The following is a 19,177-nucleotide window of genomic DNA, read 5'->3' on the forward strand; positions in this document are numbered from 1 at the left end:
TAGTGGTGTTGAAGAGTCTTACGGTGGTGGTGGTGGTGGTGGTGGTGGTGGTGGTGATAGTGGTGGTGGTGGTGGTGGTGATGTGTATAATTTAGCGTTGTGGTGTTGATGTGTTGAAAGTCGTTTTAAGTCGTATTTCTAGTGATCATGTAATTCATCCTCGTGTGTGTGTGTGTGTGTGTGTGTGTGTGTGTGTGTGTGTGTGTGTGTGTGAACAGGTGTGCTTGATCGGACACCCCCGCCAGGTTCCAATCAGCACCTGGGCACCTGTCTGGGAAAAATTCTTCTTCACAGGTGTTTAAATATCTTCATTAAATTCTATATCATCTTTTATTTTCACACACATTTCCTTAAGGCAGTGTTAATTCAAGCATTCTTAAGGGCATTGCATAGAGTGTGTCAGGTATGTAAGGACAGGTATTATACATGACTAACAGGCTTTATTTTATCCATCTATTTATTTATCTGTTTATTTGTTTATTTGTCTCTTCAGGTCCTTCCTTTACTGTAAGAAAAGTAAACATTCTGTGAAGTGAGGAAATAAGATAAGAGATAAATGGACCAAGCTAGTCGAGTACAGTACATTTCTCTCTCTCTCCCTTGAACCCATAATAATTAATGTTTACTTGTTTTTCTTATCCTCATAAAACTTGCCTCCTCCTCCTCCTCCTCCTCCTCTCCTCCTCCTCTCCTCCTCCTCCTCCTCCTTCTTCTCCTCCTCCTCCTCCTCCTCCTCCTCCTCTTACATAACTTAACCTCTCAAATCTTTTCTAGTTTATATTTTCCATAAGACCCCAACTCTCCTCCTCCTCCTCCTCCTTCTTCCCCCTTCCCTCCTCTTCCTCCTTCTCCTCCTCCTCCTCCTCCTCCAGCTCCTCCTCCTCCTTAACCTTCCCTTTCCTTAACTCAAATTAACATTACCCTAACTTGTGCTACCCTACCTTACCTTACCTCACCTTACCTTACCTTACCTTACCTTACCTTACCTTACCTCACCTTACCTTACCTTACCGTACCTTACCTTACCTTACCTTACCTTACCTTGCCATACTCTAACCTAACAACTAACATTACCCTAATTTACACTACCCTACCTTACCTAACCTTACCTTACCCCGCCATACCATACTCTAATCTGTCCTAAGCTAACCTTGATCTCTTTCCTCTTGCAATCAATCAAACTTCTCTTTTATATATTTGTTGTTTCCTTCTTGTTATTTCCTTTTTTTCTGATAAGTTTTTTCTTTAGTTTTTCTTTTCTTATTTTCCTTTCTCTATTTCTTATTTTTCTTGTTCCTCTTCTTCTTCTTCCTCCTCGTTTTTCCTACTTTTCGTTTTTTTTTAATATACTCGTTTTTCTCCTACTAACCTAACCTAACCTAACGAAAACAACCGAACTTGCTAACCAACTTAACCAACCTCAACCAAACTAAACTGACAACCAAAACCAACCTCACCTAAGATAACTGTCGGTGGTGGTGGTGATTGTGGTGGTGGTGGTGGTGTTACTGGTGGTGGTGGTGGTGTTACTGGTGGTGGTGGTGGTGGTGTTGGGAAAATGAGAGAGAGAGAGAGAGAGAGAGAGAGAGAGAGAGAGAGAGAGAGAGAGCGAGAGAGAGAGAGATTAGTCGCCAATTTGTCTCTCTCTCTCTCTCTCTCTCTCTCTCTCTCTCTCTCTCTCTCGTTCCTGTGTGTGTGTGTGTGTGTGTGTGTGTGTTACTCCACTGTGTTTAAGAGGAATAAGAAAACAAAGAAAAATAAAAAATAAAAGTAATGAAAATAAGAAGAAAAGAAATAAGAAAAATTGAATAAAAATGAAAAGAATATAAAATAAGGAAGAAAAAGAAGAAGAGGAAGAAAGAAAGAAAGAAAACAACAAACAAATGACAAGAATAAGACAAAGAAGAAAAAGAAAAATCTACGAAACTAAGAAAAAGATGGAAAATAGGAAACAATAAAAACAACAACACGAAAATAAGCAAAAGAAAACAACAACAATCGATTAAAGGAAGAAAAAAAAGGCTAAAAGAAGAAAAGGCTATAAAGAAAAGGCTAAATAAAAGTCTACCCAGTAATCGCCTTTAGAAGTAGACTTAACAAAGGCCTAAATTACACGTGCTATCCATCTCTGGCGGCTGTTAAGTAATTATATTGAAGTGAGGGAAAGGACTGAAGGCGTGTCTCTCTCTCTCTCTCTCTCTCTCTCTCTCTCTCTCTCTCTCTCTCTCTCTCTTCTTTGTCACGTTTTTCTGTGTGTGTGTGTGTGTGTGTGTGGAGCGAGAAATGATTTAACTCAGTAATTGGCGATTTAAGAGGAGGAGAGAGGAGGAGGAGGAGAGGAGGAGGAGGAGGAGGAGGAGGAGAGGGAGTGGGTTCAGATGAAGAATTACGGCGATTTTATTGTTAGGTTCGTGGTAGTAGTAGTAGTAGTAGTCGTAGTAGTAGTAGTTGTAGTAGTAGTAAGGTTCTGACGGTCATAATTTAAGTGGTCGTAATAGTTGTAGTGATGGGAGTGTTGTTGGTGGTAGTGGTGGTGGTGGTGGTGATGATGGTGGTGGTGGTGGTGGTGGTGGTGGTGGTGGTCTGGTGGTACATAATCAGTTCGAGAGTAGTGGTGGTGAGGGTGGTGATGCTGGTAATGGTGAGAGAGAGAGAGAGAGAGAGGAGGGAAGCAGGGAATGAATACAGAATGAAGGAATGGAACGAACTGTAAATTGCTAGATAAATGGAGAGAGAGAGAGAGAGAGAGAGAGAGAGAGAGAGAGGAACAGAAGATGGAGAGAAGAGAGAAAGAAGGAGGAAGAAAATGAGAAAAAAGAAACATACACTCCTCTCTTTCTTTCTTTTTCATTCTTTTTCTTTCTTACTTCTCTCTCTCTCTCTCTCTCTCACCCTGCCACACACACACACACACACACACACACACACACACACACACACACTCTGCCACACCCCATCCCAGCCGTTTAGATTAAAGCAGATGGCGCCCTGTGTGTGTGTGTGTGTGTGTGTGTGTGTGTGTGTGTGTGTAAGCCACTATTATGCACGTATCCTCCCACTTGTTTTTTTTTCTGCACTCAATCCCGCGGCGCCGTTGGTAATGTTACGTTCCCCGAGGAGGCTCTTGCGAACGTTCAGTGAGGCCGTTCTGAACGTTCAATCCGCCGTTCACGTTCACGCTTTAAGCTTTGGCCGTTCACGTTCGTTTTTTGTTATTGTGTCGCTGTTGGGAATGGAAATAAAGTGAGTGGGTGGAGAGAGAGAGGGTGAGAGGGAGAGGGAGGAGGGAGAAGGGGGAGGGTGAGAGGGGGGAGGGAGAGAGGGTGAGGGAGGGAGAGGGGGAGGAGAGAGGGAGAGGAGGGAGAGAGAGAGAGGGTGAAGGGGGAGGGTGAGAGAGAGAGAGAGAGAGAGAGAGAGAGAGAGAGAGAGAGAGAGAGCGTGGGTGTGGCGTGATGACCAATATTAAAGGTGGGCTGCCTTCATTAACCTGTGCGTGCGTGTGTGTGTGTGTGTGTGTGTGTGTGTGTGTGTGTGTGTATCAAAGCGCCAAACATCAACACAAACAAACTCGCTAAAAATCACAAACCTTTTAACTCCCTCTCACCCTCTCTCTCAATTCCCTCTCCCCCCCTTACCCCCCCTTCCCTCTGCTCCTCCTCCCTTTCCTTCTCGTCTCCCTTCTGTTTCTCCTCTCCTCTTTCCCCTTTCCCTTCCCTCTCTGCCCTCCCCCTTCTTCCCTTCTCTCTCCCGTCTCCCTTTCTCCCTTCCTTTTCCCCTCTTCCTTCTCTTCTCCTCTCCCCGTCTTTTACTTCAATTTCCCTTCCCCCTTCCTTCTTCCCATTCCCTTTCCCCCTTCACTCGTTCCCTTCCTTTCCCTTCCCATCCCATTCCCTTCCATTTCTTCCCTTCCCTCTTCTCCCCTTTCTAATTCCCCTTAAAATCCTGTTACCTCCCCTTCCCTCCATCTCTCCCCTTATCTTCCCTTCCCTCTCCCCATCCCTGTCCTCCCTTCCCTTCCCTTCCCTTCCCTTCCTTCACTTTATCTTCTTCCTTCCCCTTCACTTTCCTTCCCTTCATTTTCCCTCTTCTCTTGCCTTTCCCTTCCTTCCCCTTCCCCTCTCTACCCTTTCCACCCATCTCCTCCCCTTCCCCCTTCATTCTCCTCCCCTTCCCTCACCCACTCCCCTTCCCCTTCTTCCCTTTCCTTGTCTCTTGTCCATTTCCCTCCTTCTCTTCCTTTCTTTATTCTCTCTCTCTCTCTCTCTCTCTCTCTCTCTCTCTCTCTCTCTCTCTCAACCAACACCTCAAACACACACACACACACACACACACACACAGAGAGAGAGAGAGAGAGAGAGAGAGAGAGAGAGAGAGAGAGAGAGACGTAGCTGCCAATTTTATGCTTGAGAGAGATTCGTCGGTGAGCAGAAGATTTCATTAGTCGCTCGACATGGAGGAGGAGGAGGAGGAGGAGGAGGAGTGAGATCCCTTCCCTACTTCCTACGTTTAATTTAAGGAAAGTTTCTGCATGAGTTTATTTCTCTCTCTCTCTCTCTCTCTCTCTCTCTCTCTCTCTCATATCTTAATAGCTAATATACCCTTTGATCTATTAATTTCCTTCGTTTTCTTCTTCTAATTTATCTATTAAAGGCTATTAAAGAAAATACATCAACCATCATTTTTTAGGGGAAACTTAAGCATTTTTTGTCCTTCTCTGAGTCCTTCTTCTTCCCTTCCTTTCCCTCGGAGATTTTTCGTGTCATCAAAGTTACGTGGAATATCTCCCCAAACTTGTGACTCATTATAATCTTTTCTTTGGGCTTAGGCTTGGGCGTGATGGAGCGTGTGTGTGTGCGTGTGTGTGTGTGTGTGTGTGTGTGTGTGTGTGTGTGTGTGTGTGGAGGGGGGGCGGAGGGGGGATCTGTCTGTGTGTGTGTGTGTGAGGGGGGAGGGGATAGGGGGGTATCTGTGTATGGGGGGGTCTCTGTGTATGCGTGTGTGGGGGGGGGGGGAAGAGTTGAATGTATGTGTGTGTGTGTGTGTGTGTGTGTGTTTGTGCATGTGTGCGTCTGTGATAATAATAGTAATAGTTTTTTTTTCTTGCTTTTTTTGTGTTTATTCTTTGCTTTGTTTTTTGTTTCTCTCTTGTTTATTAGTTCTCTCTCTCTCTCTCTCTCTCTCTCTCTCTCTCTGTCTCTCAGCGTGGTGTATTTTCTATCTTATTTCCTTCTTTCCTTCCTTCTTTTCTTTTTCTTTCTTTTCCTTCCTTCCTTCCTTCAATAATTTATTTCCTTTTTTCCTTCCATTTCTCTTCTTGCCTCCTTTTCCTCCTTTAATCCTTTCTTCTCTCTCTCTCTCTCTCTCTCTCTCTCTCTCTCTCTCTCCCTCTCTCTCTCTCTCTCTCTCTCTCTCTTTTCAATCCCTCTAATGCTCAAACTTTCTTCCCGTTCTCACCACAAACTTGGAGGTAAAAATTAAGTTGAGAAAAAACAAAAGAAAAAAAAATCTGATAAAAGGTAACAACAGAGAATTTTGGAAGGTTTTGGAGGAAGGAAGGAAGGAAGGAAGGAAGGATAGAAGGAAGGGAGGAAGGAGGGAATGGAGGGAGGGAGGTAGAGAGGGTGGGACAAAAATAAGTTTGGAAAAATAAAGAAGAGCAATAGAAAGGAAGGAAGGAAGGAAGGAAGGAAGGAAGGAGGGAATGGAAAGAGGGAGATTAGAAAGAAGAAAGGGAGTGACTGAGGGTGGAAAGGGAGGAAAAAAGGAGATAGGAAGAAAGCAAGCAAGCAAGCAAGCAATGAAGGAAGGGAGAGAGGTAGGGAGGGAGGGAAGGAGTGTAGAAGGAAGAGAGGAAGGAAAGAAAGGATGGGAGGAAGGGGAAGAGGAAGGAAGGAAGGAAAGGAGAGGAACAAAGTTAACAAGAGTAAGGAATGAAAATACGTAGAAAAGATCAATGGAAAGAAAAGAAGGAAAAAAAAGGAAAAGATAAAAATGAGTGAAAGATAGGCGAGAAAAAAAGGGATATATTAAAGAACAAAGGAAGAGAGGAAATACGAAAGAAAAGGAAAAAAGGAAGGAAGAAAAGAAAGAATAAAATGCAAAAAAAAACAAGATATGGAAAGTGAAGAGAGAGCAATTAGTTTTTCCCAATGCCTCTGAAGGTCATTATAGGAAAAGATTCGACAAACTTTTTTCTCGTTTGTCAAGTTGAGGAAAAGGATTTGAAACTCTTGTTGAGAATTCTGTAAAAACTTAAGACTTTTGCTTATATATTATTATTATTATTATTATTATTATTATTATTATTATTATTATTATTATTATTATTATTATTTCTCTATTAGTATTTTCGTATTTTTTATTATTATTTTTTTGTATGAATGGTTTGGACGTCAGGCGTTTCGATTCTTCTATTTATATAAAAAAAAATGATATCCAATACTTTTCTCATCAATAATATAATAGAAATCTGGTGTGTGAGTGTGTGTGTGTGTGTGTGTGTGTGTGTGTGTGTGTGTGTGTGTGTGTGTGTGCTCGTTTTGATTGAAATGGAAATTGAATGTAAACGTTTAGATGATAAAAATCGGTGTTTGCTTTTCTTCATATATTTTAATTATTTATTATTTGTTTTACTATTTCAGAGAGAGAGGAAGGGAAGGGAAGGGAAGGGAAATGAAAGGAAGAGAAGAGAGGGGAAAGGAAGGAAAGGAAAGGACAGGAAAGGAAAGGAAAGGAAAGGAAAGGGAAGAGAGGGGAAAGGAAGGGAAGGGATGGGAATGGAAAGGAAGGGAATGGAAGGGAGGGAAAAGGAAGGGAAGGAAAGGAAAGGGAATGGAAGGGAATGGAAAGGAAGGGAAGGAAAGGGTTGGGAATGGAATGGAATGGAAGGGAGGGGAGGGAAAGGAAAGGAAGGGGAAGGAAAGAGAGGGGAAAGAGGGGAAGGATCAGAGAGAGAGAGAGAGAGAGAGAGAGAGAGAGAGAGAGAGAGAGAGAGAGAGAGTAAATGTTTAGAGAGAGGAAATGCTTTTGAAAGACGTGGCTTGTGTCTGGAGGAAACTGTTGATATCTTCTTCTTCTTCTTCTTCTTCTTCTTCTTCTTCTCCTATTTCTGCTTCTTCGTCATCTTCGTATTATGTTTCATTGAGTGATTTTTTTCTATTTCTTGTTCTTTTCTTCTTCTTCTTCTTCTTCTTCTTCTTCTTCTACATCTTCTTCCTCCTCCTCTTCTTTTTCTTCTTCTTCTACATCTTCTTCCTCCTTCTCTTCTTTTTCTTCTTCTTCTGCATCTTCTTCTTTTTCTTCCTCTTCTTCTTCTTCTTTTTCTTCTTTTTCTCCTTCTTCTACATCTTCCTCTTTTTCTTCTTCTTCTTCTTCTTCTTCTTCTTCTTCTTCTTCTTCTTCTTCTTCCTATTATTCTTTAACGTATATGTTTCATCCCCTCACATCAGCTATTTCCAAAGACCAAAAAAGAGATCAATCGGGTTCTAATAAGTGTTTTCTTAAGCTCACGGTACAGAAGAAGGGTCACACTACCACCAGGATCACACAACTACCCCTGGAAACGCCCACAACTCCTAGGAAAGCCTTGTGAAATATGTGAGCTTGGGCGACGAATAAGAGTTGCTCCTAAGTCTTGTGTGTTTCTCTTTACAGTCGCGGAGAGCTTGCCACCTGCTGGTTCATCCTGCTCTCCGGCTCCGTCTTCATCGATGGCTCAATGTTCCTCCCCCGATCAAGGTAAGTGAGAGAGAGAGACTGATAGATAGATAGATAGACTGATAGGAAGAGAAAGAATAGGGAAAGAAGGATATATGTTAACCTCTCTACCTACCTGCATAGATAGATAGATACAGAGGAAGAGATAGACAGATATAATAAGGTTGATAGATAAAGAAAGAGGAGAGGGATATAGATAGATAGATAGAGACTGACTGGTTGATATGAATTGAGATTGACAAAATGAAAGTGTAAACGTTGAGAGAGAAATAGATAGATAGATAGATAGAGAAACTGACCTTTTTGAGAGTGGTCTGAAGCGACAAAATGGAAGTGTACCGTTGAGAGAGAGAGAGAGAGAGAGAGAGAGTGTGAGTATATACAATTTCAACTGCCTCCAAGCGCCCACTCACATCTCCTTCCTCCCCTTACCTCCCCAGAACTCCCCACGCCTCCCCACTATACTCCCCACGCCTTCCTAAACCTTGCTACACCTCCCCACGCCTTCCCTCACCCCCTCATACCTCCCCACACCTCACCTTACTTAAGCATCACAGCGGGATGAACGGCAACGGTTGAACGGGAATCTGTTGCTCTGTTGAACGTGGAAGATTTTTTTTTTTTTTCGTTGTTTATCTCGTTTTGTCTACTTTTCTCTCTCCCTTTCTTTATCCTTCTCTTCCTCTCTCTCCTATATTTCGTTTTGCCTCTCCATCCCTCCTTTCTTTCCCCTCTATCCTTCCTTTTCTCTCCCTCTCCCTCCCTCCCTCCCTTCTTTTCTCCCTCCTCCCCCCTTTCTCCCTCTTGCCCCTCCCATTTTTCCCCTCTTTCCCTCCTTATCTCCCTCTTTCCTTCCTTCTCTTCTCCCTTTCCCTCCCTCCCTCCCTTCTTTTCTCCCTCCTGCCCCTCCTACTTTTCCCCTCTCTCCCTCCTTACCTCCTTCTCTGTCATTGTCTTTCCTTCCCTCCCTTCTTCCCTTCTCCGTTCCTTCCTCTCTTATCATCCCCTTCTCCTTTCTCTCTCTTCCTTCCCTCCTTTCCTCTCCTTCCTTTCCTCTTCTTCCGTCATTCCTTTCCCCATACCGACCCTCAATTTTTCCCTCCCTCTCTCCTCCTTCACTCTTTCCTCCCCTCCTTCTCCCTCCCTCCCTCCTTCTCCCTTCCTCTTCTCTCCCTCATCACGTCCACAAATATGAAAGTATCGTATCTCACCGTTTTGCATAATTTATTGTTTTTTTTGTTTCCCTTCTTTCCTTTCCTTACCTAAGCCTCTTGTCCTAAAGGGAGGGGAAGGGAAGGGGGAGGGAGCGCTTACCTTTTCTTTCCTCGTAGTAGTAGTAGTAGTAGTAGTAGTAGTAGTAGTAGTAGTAGTAGTAGTAGTAGTAGTAGTAGTAGTAGTAGTAATATTGGTAGTAGCTATTTTTCCTGCTTCTTGTATTTCTTATTTCTCCTTTCCTCCCTCCTTCCCTCCCATTCTCTCTCTCTCTCTCTCTCTCTCTCTCTCTCTCTCTCTCTCTCTCTCTCTCTCTCTCTCTCTCTCTCTCTCTCTCTCTCTCTCTCTCTCTCTCTCTCTCTCTCTCTCTCCCCTCATCTCTCCTTCGTTCCCTCCCTCCTTTTCTCCCTCTTTCCCTCCCTTCTTACCTTCCTCCTTTCTTCCCTTCCTTTCCTCCCATCCTCCCCCTTAGCATCCCTTCCAGCCCCTCCCTACGCTTCCTCTTCTTACTCCATCCACTTACTTCCTCCCTGCTCTCCTGTCCTTTCCTCTACTCCCCCCTCCCTCCCGCACTCCCTCTCCCTCCCTCCCCTTCCCCCCCGGCCGGTGTAGCCGTTTCAAATTACTCCCTGTTTCAGTAGACTCCCCCAGTCAGACGCAACAAGGTTCAGACGACTCCCCACCCGTTTGAAATGACTCTGTAGTTGAATGAAGCTTGTTTGAAGTTTTTTGGTGTTTCTGAATCTAACTCGATTGCTTGACGTTTCGCTTCCCGTTTTCTATATACTTTACTGGGGAGACACCTGTGCAGCTCACCACGGCCTATCAGTCACTTCCTTGCCTCACATAAACGCGGCAAGGTGGAAGAGTTTCTGCGGTTAAGAAAATATCGATAGCATGTTGGAAACGATAAGGAAAAAAAAGGATATTTTCGAAAGAGGTGTCGGGCATTCGTTATCCAAGGCGACTGTCTAAAACTTGTCCATAAGCCGAACAGGAGACATTTAACCCGGTAGCAGCGACGGGCCAAATTTGTGGCTTTACCGTGTACCAGCGATGGGCCAAATTTCTGCCATGATATAAACCTCCCAAAATAGATGTTGCATAAACTGATCACACATGCGTTGATATATATTATGAAATGGTTTGCGTGAGTGATGATTCTTTCTCATTATTTTACTTAGAGGGGCCTTTAACCTAACCTAACCTGCCCTAACCTAAGAAATATGACCCCCGCAGCTACCGGGTTAACAGGTGAGTTGTCTATTCGTGTAGAAACGAAAAGCGAAATGGTGTAATGCCCTATAGTTTAATAATTTTATATATGATTGCAGAAGTTCGCTTGCTTCGGGTGATTAAGGATCGCCAATACCAGCTCGACATTGTGCTGGCCAGTCACCGAGGAGCTGGTGACACCGACGAAGTTGTTGCTCTGGGAGGCCACGTGGGCAGGGGTAAGGTCATCGATCCCATGATGCAAAGATACTGGTGGCGCAGCGTTACGTCTGATGTAGTTGAAACCATTAAAACTTGCTCACGGCGCCAAAAAGCCAGCAATGTGTTCAGGAAAGTGGACCCGAAACTGCACAGTATCCCAATTAAGCCTCGAAACATGTACCAAATTGGCATAGACCTATGTTCATTGACAACGTGAGTTTGGTTTTACACAATTTGTATCCTGAAACGTCTACACCGGCTCGCTCCACGTTTTAATGCCTTGTTAAAACGCGCGCCAAGAAGATTACCGAGCTCATCCCACGCGGAGGAAAGACAAAGGAATATGTTACGAAAGCCATTTACTCCGTGTGTGTGTGTGTGTGTGGAGGGGGTGAGGGGGCAGAGAGAGAGAGAGAGAGAGAGAGAGAGAGAGTTTTGGGTATATAGCGAATGAGTTCTCTGGCAACCATTTATACTGACTAATCTCTCTCTCTCTCTCTCTCTCTCTCTCTCTCTCTCTCTCTCTCTCTCTCTCTCTCTCTCTCTCTATTTGGGTTGATGAGGACGTGAGAGAGAGAGAAGAAGAAGAAGAAGAGAGAGAGAGAGAGCGTGTGGGAGGGAGAGAGGACGGGATGTGAATACAGAGACACATTCAAGGTTGGGGTTACAAGGTACAACACTTATTTTCTCTCACCTCCTTATAATACCTTCTCTCTCTCTCTCTCTCTCTCTCTCTCTCTCTCTCTCTCTCTCTCTCTCTCTCTCACTCTCATACACACGCATTATCATAAACAAAACAATAGTATTACATAAGGACGATTTTAACATACAGTCATTACGTTATTATTTTTTTTTCCTTTAACTTTTCTTCCTCTTCATACTCTCCCTCCTCCTCCTCCTCCTCTTCCTCCTCCTCCAAACATTGCTGTCCAACCGTTTATCATTGTTACATCACTACCGTACCTCCCTCACACACACACACACACACACACACACGTAACTTTCCTCCAATCCTAACCCAACCTCCTTCCTCCCCCTTTCCTCCTCCTTCCCTCACTTCCTCCCTTGTGTTCCCTCTTCCCCCTTTCCCCTTTTCCTCCCCCCTTCTCCCTTCCCCTTCTTTCCCTTCGGCACTTCACTTTATTCATGCATTCATTGGAGAGTCGGCAGCCGGCTAATGTAGAACTTGTAATAAATAAAGGAAGGAGAAGTATAGAGAAAGCCGCCGGGCTGTTGTTGTTCCTGTATGGATCGTGTATGACCGGTGCCTGGAGGTTTTTGTGTTGAGGGTCCAGGGACGGTATACTCGGCGCCTCCACCTCTCGTCAAATATTCTCAAAGGCCGAAAAGGAGATAATCGGGTTTTCATGAGCGTTTTTTTACATTTGTGGTACAGAAGAAGGGTCAAATTACCACCAGGGTCAAACATCTCCATGGTACAGAAGAAGGGTCAAACTACCACTAGGGTCATACATCTTCATGGTACAGAAGAAGGGTCAAACTACCACCAGGGTCATACATCTTCATGGTACAGAAGAAGGGTCAAACTACCAGGGTCATACATCTCCATGGTACAGAAGAAGGGTCAAACTACCACCAGGGTCATACATCTTCATGGTACAGAAGAAGGGTCAAACTACCACCAGGGTCATACATCTTCATGGTACAGAAGAAGGGTCAAACTACCACCAGGGTCATACATCTTCATGGTACAGAAGAAGGGTCAAACTACCACCAGGGTCATACATCTTTATGGTACAGAAGAAGGGTCAAACTACCACCAGGGTTATACATCTTCATGGTACAGAAGAAGGGTCAAACTACCACCAGGGTCATACATCTTCATGATACAGAAGAAGGGTCAAACTACCACCAGGGTCATAAATCTTCATGGTACAGAAGAAGGGTCAAACTACCACCAGGGTCATAAATCTTCATGGTACAGAAGAAGGGTCAAACTACCACCAGGGTCATATATCTACCCCTGGAAATGCCCCAAACCCCTTCAAAAAACCCTGTCAGATGTGATTGCGCTATGGTCCCAGGTTAGTTTTTAGGTCTTCTACTTTAAACAGCAAATACATCCACCCCCTAAATGTTTGTGAAAATTAGCCGTGTAGAATGAGGCGACTTCGGGCATGCGGCACAGACGAAGAGACGCTCCCCTTAAGTAGTCTGCCCAGCGATGTAGAATTCTTTCTCTATTATCCTACAGCTCTTTTTTCATACCTTTTTTTTTACGCTCGCCCCATAGAGCTGGTAGGCTTTCTTGGGGATGCCTGGTGACCGGCCCCAGTCCTATATGGCGCAGGCAAGTGTTTATAGTGGCGCCATCTTGCTTGGAAAGAAAGAAGGAAATGAAAAGGAGAGTGAAATGGGAATAAAGGAGGGAGATAAGGAAAGAGAGTAAAGTAACGAAGGAAGGAAGGAAAGAAGAAAGGAAATGGGAAGAGAAGAAAAGTGAGATTGAAGATAATGAAGGAAATTGAGGAAGAAATAAAAATAAAGGAAAAAGAGGAGAAAAAGGAAATTGCTGGAGAAAATAACGGAAATAAGGTAAAGAAAGAGGATCAAGAAATAAAGAAAGGAAGAAAAGAAGGAGAGTAGAGGCAAGAGAGTTCATTTATGTTTGGGGCAGAATTTCCTTTTGATATATATTCCTCCTCCTCCTCCTCCTCCTCCTCCTCTTGAAGAACGAAAGTTGGCATATCTCTCTCTCTCTCTCTCTCTCTCTCTCTCTCTCTCTCTCTCTCTCTCTCTCTCTCTCTCTCTCTCTCTCTCTCTCTCTCTCTCTCTCTCTCTCTCTCTCTCTCTCTCTCTCTCTCTCTCTCTCTCTCTCTCTCTCTCTCTCTCTCTCTCAATAGTTTTATATCCCTTAATCTTTGTCTTCTTTTTTTCAGTATTCATAATTTTTTTCCTCCTTTTCTTTCTTCTAAATCTTTTTTTTTAAGATTTCTTTTTGCTTTCATCTCATTTTTAATTTCTTCATTTCATCAGTTTTATATTTCCCTCCCTTTTTCCCCTCCTATGCTCCTTTTCTTCTTCTCCTTCCTTTTCTTCCCCTCCTCCACTCACCCTTCCTCCCTTCTTTCCTTCCCTTTCCTTCCCTTCTTCCATTCCTATATTTTACTGTTACAATTAGCTTCTCAGTAGTTAAATATTTGCACCTTATGTTAATTAAAGTCAGGTCAGTCTCGATTTTCACCTCCAATCACCCGTTCAGGAATATCAATTACTGTATACCTGTTTAAATTACCGTGTGCTTACCTGACGGTGTGGAGGGAGGAGAAGAGTGGATAGAAGGGAGAACGGATAGGGAGACTAGAGAGAGAGAAAGAATAGGTTGAAAGGGAGAGAGGAGAGAAAGGTAAGCGGGAGAGAGAGAAGGATGGAGTGGGTAGAGAGAACGAATAGAGAGTTGAGAGAATGAGGGAGGGAGAAATGGTTGAAGGATAGACATGCATGGTGGGAGAGAGAGGGAGGTAAAAAGACTGACAGAAATAAAGTCCATACACCCACACACCTTTACCTGTCCGCTTGCTTTATTGCCCTCACCTGTGCATACTGTTACAAGGTGAGGCGCGCGTGTGTGTGAGTGTATGTATGTGTGTGTGTGTTACGAAGATGTGTGAGAAAACATTTTGAGACGCGATCACCTTTGTCGTGTGTGATGTGTCATGTGCACCTGTTCCGAGCCCCGCACAGGTAAATCATATGAAGGTTAGAGGTGTGTGTGTGTGTGTGTGTGTGTGTGTGTGTGTGTGTGTGTGTGTGAGGGAAGGAGGAGGGGTGGTGATTGTGGGGTAAGAGGGAAGGGAATTGTGTGTGTGTGTGTGTGTGTGTGTGTGTGTGTGTGTGAGAGAGAGAGAGAGAGAGAGAGAGAGAGAGAGAGAGAGAGAGAGAGAGAGAGAGAGAGAGTTTTGGAGGTGATGGAGGATGAGGAGGAAGGATAAGAGAACTGAAGGAGGAGAAGGAGAAGAAGAGAGAAGATAATAGGGTTTTAGAAGATAAGTTCAGAGAAATGTGAGAAAACAAAAAATGGGAAAACGAGAGGAAGTAAAAGAGAGAACAAAGAAGAGGAGAAAGAAAGAGGAAGGGGAGGAGGAGAAAGTGCAGAGAAAGAAAAGACCCTGAAATTCGAGAAGACAAAAAAAAAGTTAAAAAAATATGAATTGACGAATGAGAGAGAATAGAAAGAGAAGATAAAGAGGAGGAGAAAGAATCGATGGTGGAATAGAACAAAAAAAATATAAAGAAGCAAAACGAATGTGAAAAACCGCATAATAATAATAATAATAATAATAATAATAATAATAATAATAATAATGGAAATTAACGTAATTCTTCTTCAGGGCATAACGAAATACAATTATGGAAATGTCTGAAGTATAGCAGGGGTTGTTGTTGTTACTGTTGTTGTTGTTGTTGTTGTTGTTACTGTTGTTGTTGTTGTTTGTGTTTATAGAAGTAGCGACCTCTATCTACGGGCGTGTCTCTGTTCTCTCCCTGCCTCCCCTCTTCCTCCCCTCCTCTCTCCTCCTTCCCATCGCCTCCTCCCTCCCTCCCTCCCCCTCCATGCATACCTATCCTTATCCTATTATCCCTCCCTCTCTCTACTCTCCCTATTCGTTCTCTCTATTCTCTTCACCCTTCTCCCCTCTACCTTTCTCCCCTCTCTTCCTTTCAACCTATTCTTCCTCTCCCTCCCTCTTCTGTTATTCCTTCTCTCCCTTCTCCCTTCTTTTTCCACTCCCAATTCGTTCATTCTCTCCCTCTCACCTTTCTCTGACCCTTCTCCAGCCTGACCTCTCTTCTCCCTTCTCTCCCTTCTTCTCCCCTCTCCCAGTCTGTCAATCCATCATCCCCTTTTACCTCCTCCCCCTCCTTCCTCCTCCTCCTCCTCCCTCCTCCACCTACCTTAACCCCTCCTTCCTCCTTCCCTCCCTTCCCCCTCATCCCCCTGTGAACAAGGCCAAAAGAGATGGGGGTTGGAAGGAAGGGGGGGAAGGGATATGGGAGGGAGGGAGGTGTGAGGAAAGGGGAGGGTAGGGGGAGGGGAGTAGGGAGGGGGGGCAGATATTGCAATCGCCGAGTCGATGGCGCTGGCAACGAGGACCTTCCTGTGGCGAGCCTGGCTGCCCCCCACAATTCTTTCTCTCTCTCTCTCTCTCTCCTTAGTTCAATCTCTTTCCCTCTCTCTCTCTCTCTCTCTCTCTCTCTCTCTCTCTCTCTCTCTCTCTCTCTCTCTCTCTCTCTCTCTCTCTCTCTCTCTCTCTCTCTCTCTCTCTCTCTCTCTCTCTCTCCACTTAGTTACAATCTCTTTCCACATTGATACTCAGAGAGAGAGAGAGAGAGAGAGAGAGAGAGAGAGAGAGAGAGAGAGAAAGGAGGGTAGGAAGAGTCAGAAAGCGAAGGAGGAGAGGAAAAGGGCAGGAAAATAGATGGGTAGACGATGGAGAGAAGAGGGAGAGAATTAGTGAGGAAGGGAGAGAGATTGATGGAGGGGAGACGATGCATAACAATGGGCGTTAAACAGATGGAAAAAGGCTGGACTTAAATGGCCTTAATCTAGGGGAGGGAAGGCCTTTTTGAAGGTGTGTGTGTGTGTGTGTGTGTGTGTGTGTGTGTGTGTGTGTGTGTGTGTGTGTGTGTGTGTGTGTGTGTGTGTGTGTGTGTGTGTGTGTATGGGGTGTGCAAGGAAAAGTATACACACACACACACTCGTTTTTTTTTTTTTTTTTTTTTTTTTTTTCAATGTTTTATATCTTCGTTTTTTTTCCTGTTTACTGTTTGTTTGTTGTTTTGTTTTGTTGTTGTTTTCTTTTTTATTTGTGTTCTTGTTTTGGTTTTAAGTCGTTCATATTTGTTCCTTTATTTGTCTTTTTATTCTTTTTTATTCTCCTTTTCTTTATTCTTTTATCTCTTTCTCCTTTTCTCCTGTTTCTCTATTTCTTTGTTCCTTTCCTCCTCCTTAACATAATTTATTCTCGCTTTTCCTTATCTATCTCCTTTTTTATGTTATTCCTCTCGTCTTTCTTCTGTTTATGTCTGTCTTGAAGTCTGCCCAATTTTCTTTATGTAACTCCTATTTTATTTTGCTTCTAGGTGTCGATCCAATGCTCTCTTTTTTCTTTCCTGCAATGGTATCAAATTATCCTTCTCTTTCTCTCTCTTTCCATGTCGCTAATCCCACCTCGCTACACTGATATCCTTTCGGCAGTCAAATTATCCTTCTCTTTCTCTCTCTTTCCATGTCGCTAATGCCACCTCGCTACACTGATATCCTTTCGGCAGTCAAATTATCCTTCTCTTTCTCTCTCTTTCCATATCGCTAATGCCACCTCGCTACACTGATATCCTTTCGGCAGTCAAATTATCCTTCTCTTTCTCTCTCTTTCCATGTCGCTAATGCCACCTCGCTACACTGATATCCTTTCGGCAGTCAAGTTATCCTTCTCTTTCTCTCTCTTTCCATATCGCTAATGCCACCTCGCTACACTGATATCCTTTCGGCAGTCAAGTTATCCTTCTCTTTCTCTCTCTTCCCATGTCGCTAATCCCACCTCGCTACATTGATATCCTTTCGGCAACTCTTTATATGTCGGTAAGATGGTACGATATATTTTTTGTCCCTCGAGCAAGCGATGTATCACCCACACCTCGTTCTCCGCGTCTTCCTTCGTCCGCCGGTGTCCATTTCAGCGCGAGTTAATCTTCTTCCCACGTTTTTGCTTCCTCACACCTGCAAGCGTTGTCTGGTCACCTTCGTCTTTGGTTCCTCGGTGTCCATTTCAGAATGAGTATAATCGGGTCGGTGTTCTCAGAGACGCATCCGCCACACACATATATCAACCATTTCCAAAGGCCGAAAATGAGATCAGTCGGGTTGTAATGAGTTGTTTTCAGGGTCATGGTACAGAGGAAGGGTCAGACTACCACGAGGGCCATAAAACTACCCCTGGAAATGCCCGAAACTCCAAGTAAAGCTTAGTCAAACATTTGGTTGCCGGAATGTATAGGAAGGCCGAAAATGAGATCAATCGTTTTTTGGAGGGTCTTAAGCAACTCCAATTTCACCCCTCAAAGGAATTAGGGATCACTAGCGCCATCCTTCCTTCCTTCCTTCCTTCCTTCTTTCTCGTTCCTACAGTTTAACAGAGGAGAGTGTTCCGTCTCGCCTATCTCGGTATTGCCCTTCCCTCCCTTAGTAATGTTAGCTGGCCGTGGACGTTCTCAAGCCTTACCTTAACTTACCTTACCTTACCTTACCTTACTTTACCTCACCTTACCTTTCCCTCCCCTTAGTTACCTCAGTCCTTGCCTTAGGGTCGTATGAAGGGAGAGAGCTGTATGGATGGGGGAAGGAGGGGAACGTTGAGGGGAAAGGGGGGGAAGGGGGCAGTAGTGAGGCCTAAGCAGGGAAGGGGGGAGGGGGGAGGGGGACTTCCTGCTTACTGTGGAACATCCGTATCATCTTCCTCCTCCTCCTCCTCCTCCTCCTCCTCCTCCTCTTCCTCCTCCTCCAGACCGCTAAATCAGGTAGTCTTTTTATCTACGAGCAGGCTTATAAGTTACCCCCCCTTCCTCCTCTTCCTATTCTTCCTCCTCCTCCTCTTCTTCTTCCTTCTCCTCCTCCTCTTCTTTTCTCTCCCGTCTCCTGATCCTCCTCATCCTCTGCATCTTCCTCTGTTACCTTCTTTCTCTCTCTTTTTTTATTTTTTTCCTCCTTGTCTCTTCCTTCTCCTCTTCCTCTTTGTTTTCATCTCCTCCTCCTCCTCTTCCTCTTTATAATCCATCACCTTCTCCTCCTCCTCTTCCTTCACTCCCCTTTTTTTCCTCCTCTTCCTCTTACATCTCCCCTAACACACACACACACACACACACACACACACACACACACACACACACACACACACACACACACACACACACACCTGAGCCTCTTACCTGCCCATCCCGTCGCCAGGGGGCCGCGGACGAGGCACATTCATTTGTTATACCCGGAACGGGAGGAAAACTTAACCGCGGAGAGAGAGAGAGAGAGAGAGAGAGAGAGAGAGAGAGAGAGAGAGAGAGAGAGAGAGAGAGAGAGAGAGATTATAACTAACTTCTTTCATACAATCTTTCCTCCATTCTCTCTCCTCCTCCTCCTCCTCCTCCTTTTCCTCCAAATACGTTTAGAAAGATAACCAGGAAAAGTGTGCCAAAGAAAGAAATGGTCGGTCGTAGAAGTGATCGGAAAAAAGTGTACTGGGATGAATTAAAGGGAAAAATAGACGAAGGGATAAAGTGTACAGGGAAAAAAGTATAAAGTGTACAGAGAGGGAACAAAAGTGTACTTGGATGAATATAAAGGGAAAAATAGACGAAGGGGATAAAGTGTACAGGGAAAAAAGTGTAAAGTGTACGGAGGGAAAAAAAGTGTACTGGGGTAAATTTAAAGGGGAAAAAATACATAAGGGGATAAAAGTGTACGAGGAAAAAAGTATAAAGTGTACGGAGGGAAAAAAAGTGTACTGGGTTAAATTTAAAGGGGAAAAAATACATAAGGGGATAAAAGTGTACGAGGAAAAAAGTATAAAGTGTACGGAGGGAAAAAAGTGTACTGGGGTAAATTTAAAGGGAAGAATAGACCAAGGGAGTAAAGTGCAAAGGGATGAAAGTGTACGAGGAAAGAAGTGTACAGAGGGGAAAAAAGTGTACTGGGATGAATTTAAAGGGAAGAATAGACGAAGGGGATGAAGTGTAAAGGGGTGAAAGTGTACAGGAGAAATGTTTAAAGGGAAAAAAGTGTACAGGAGAATATTGAAAA

At 44.1% G+C, this 19,177-nt stretch overlaps 1 protein-coding gene across 4 annotated transcripts in view; it reads left to right on the top strand.

The window, feature by feature from the left end:
• LOC126990644 (rap guanine nucleotide exchange factor 6-like) overlaps positions 1-19,177 on the top strand; it is a 127,415-nt gene that overhangs the window by 55,725 nt on the left and 52,513 nt on the right. For 3 of the 4 annotated variants that reach the window (XM_050849334.1, XM_050849329.1, XM_050849325.1), the window contains exon 3: positions 7,654-7,737. In XM_050849334.1, coding sequence (XP_050705291.1) covers positions 7,654-7,737 — 84 coding nt within the window. Of the gene's footprint in view, positions 1-7,653; positions 7,742-19,177 lie in introns of those variants that run through there. The other variant, XM_050849337.1, reaches the window with a different exon arrangement.

This window comes from Eriocheir sinensis, chromosome 6 (assembly GCF_024679095.1).
Source record: "Eriocheir sinensis breed Jianghai 21 chromosome 6, ASM2467909v1, whole genome shotgun sequence".
Classification (NCBI taxonomy): domain Eukaryota; kingdom Metazoa; phylum Arthropoda; class Malacostraca; order Decapoda; family Varunidae; genus Eriocheir; species Eriocheir sinensis.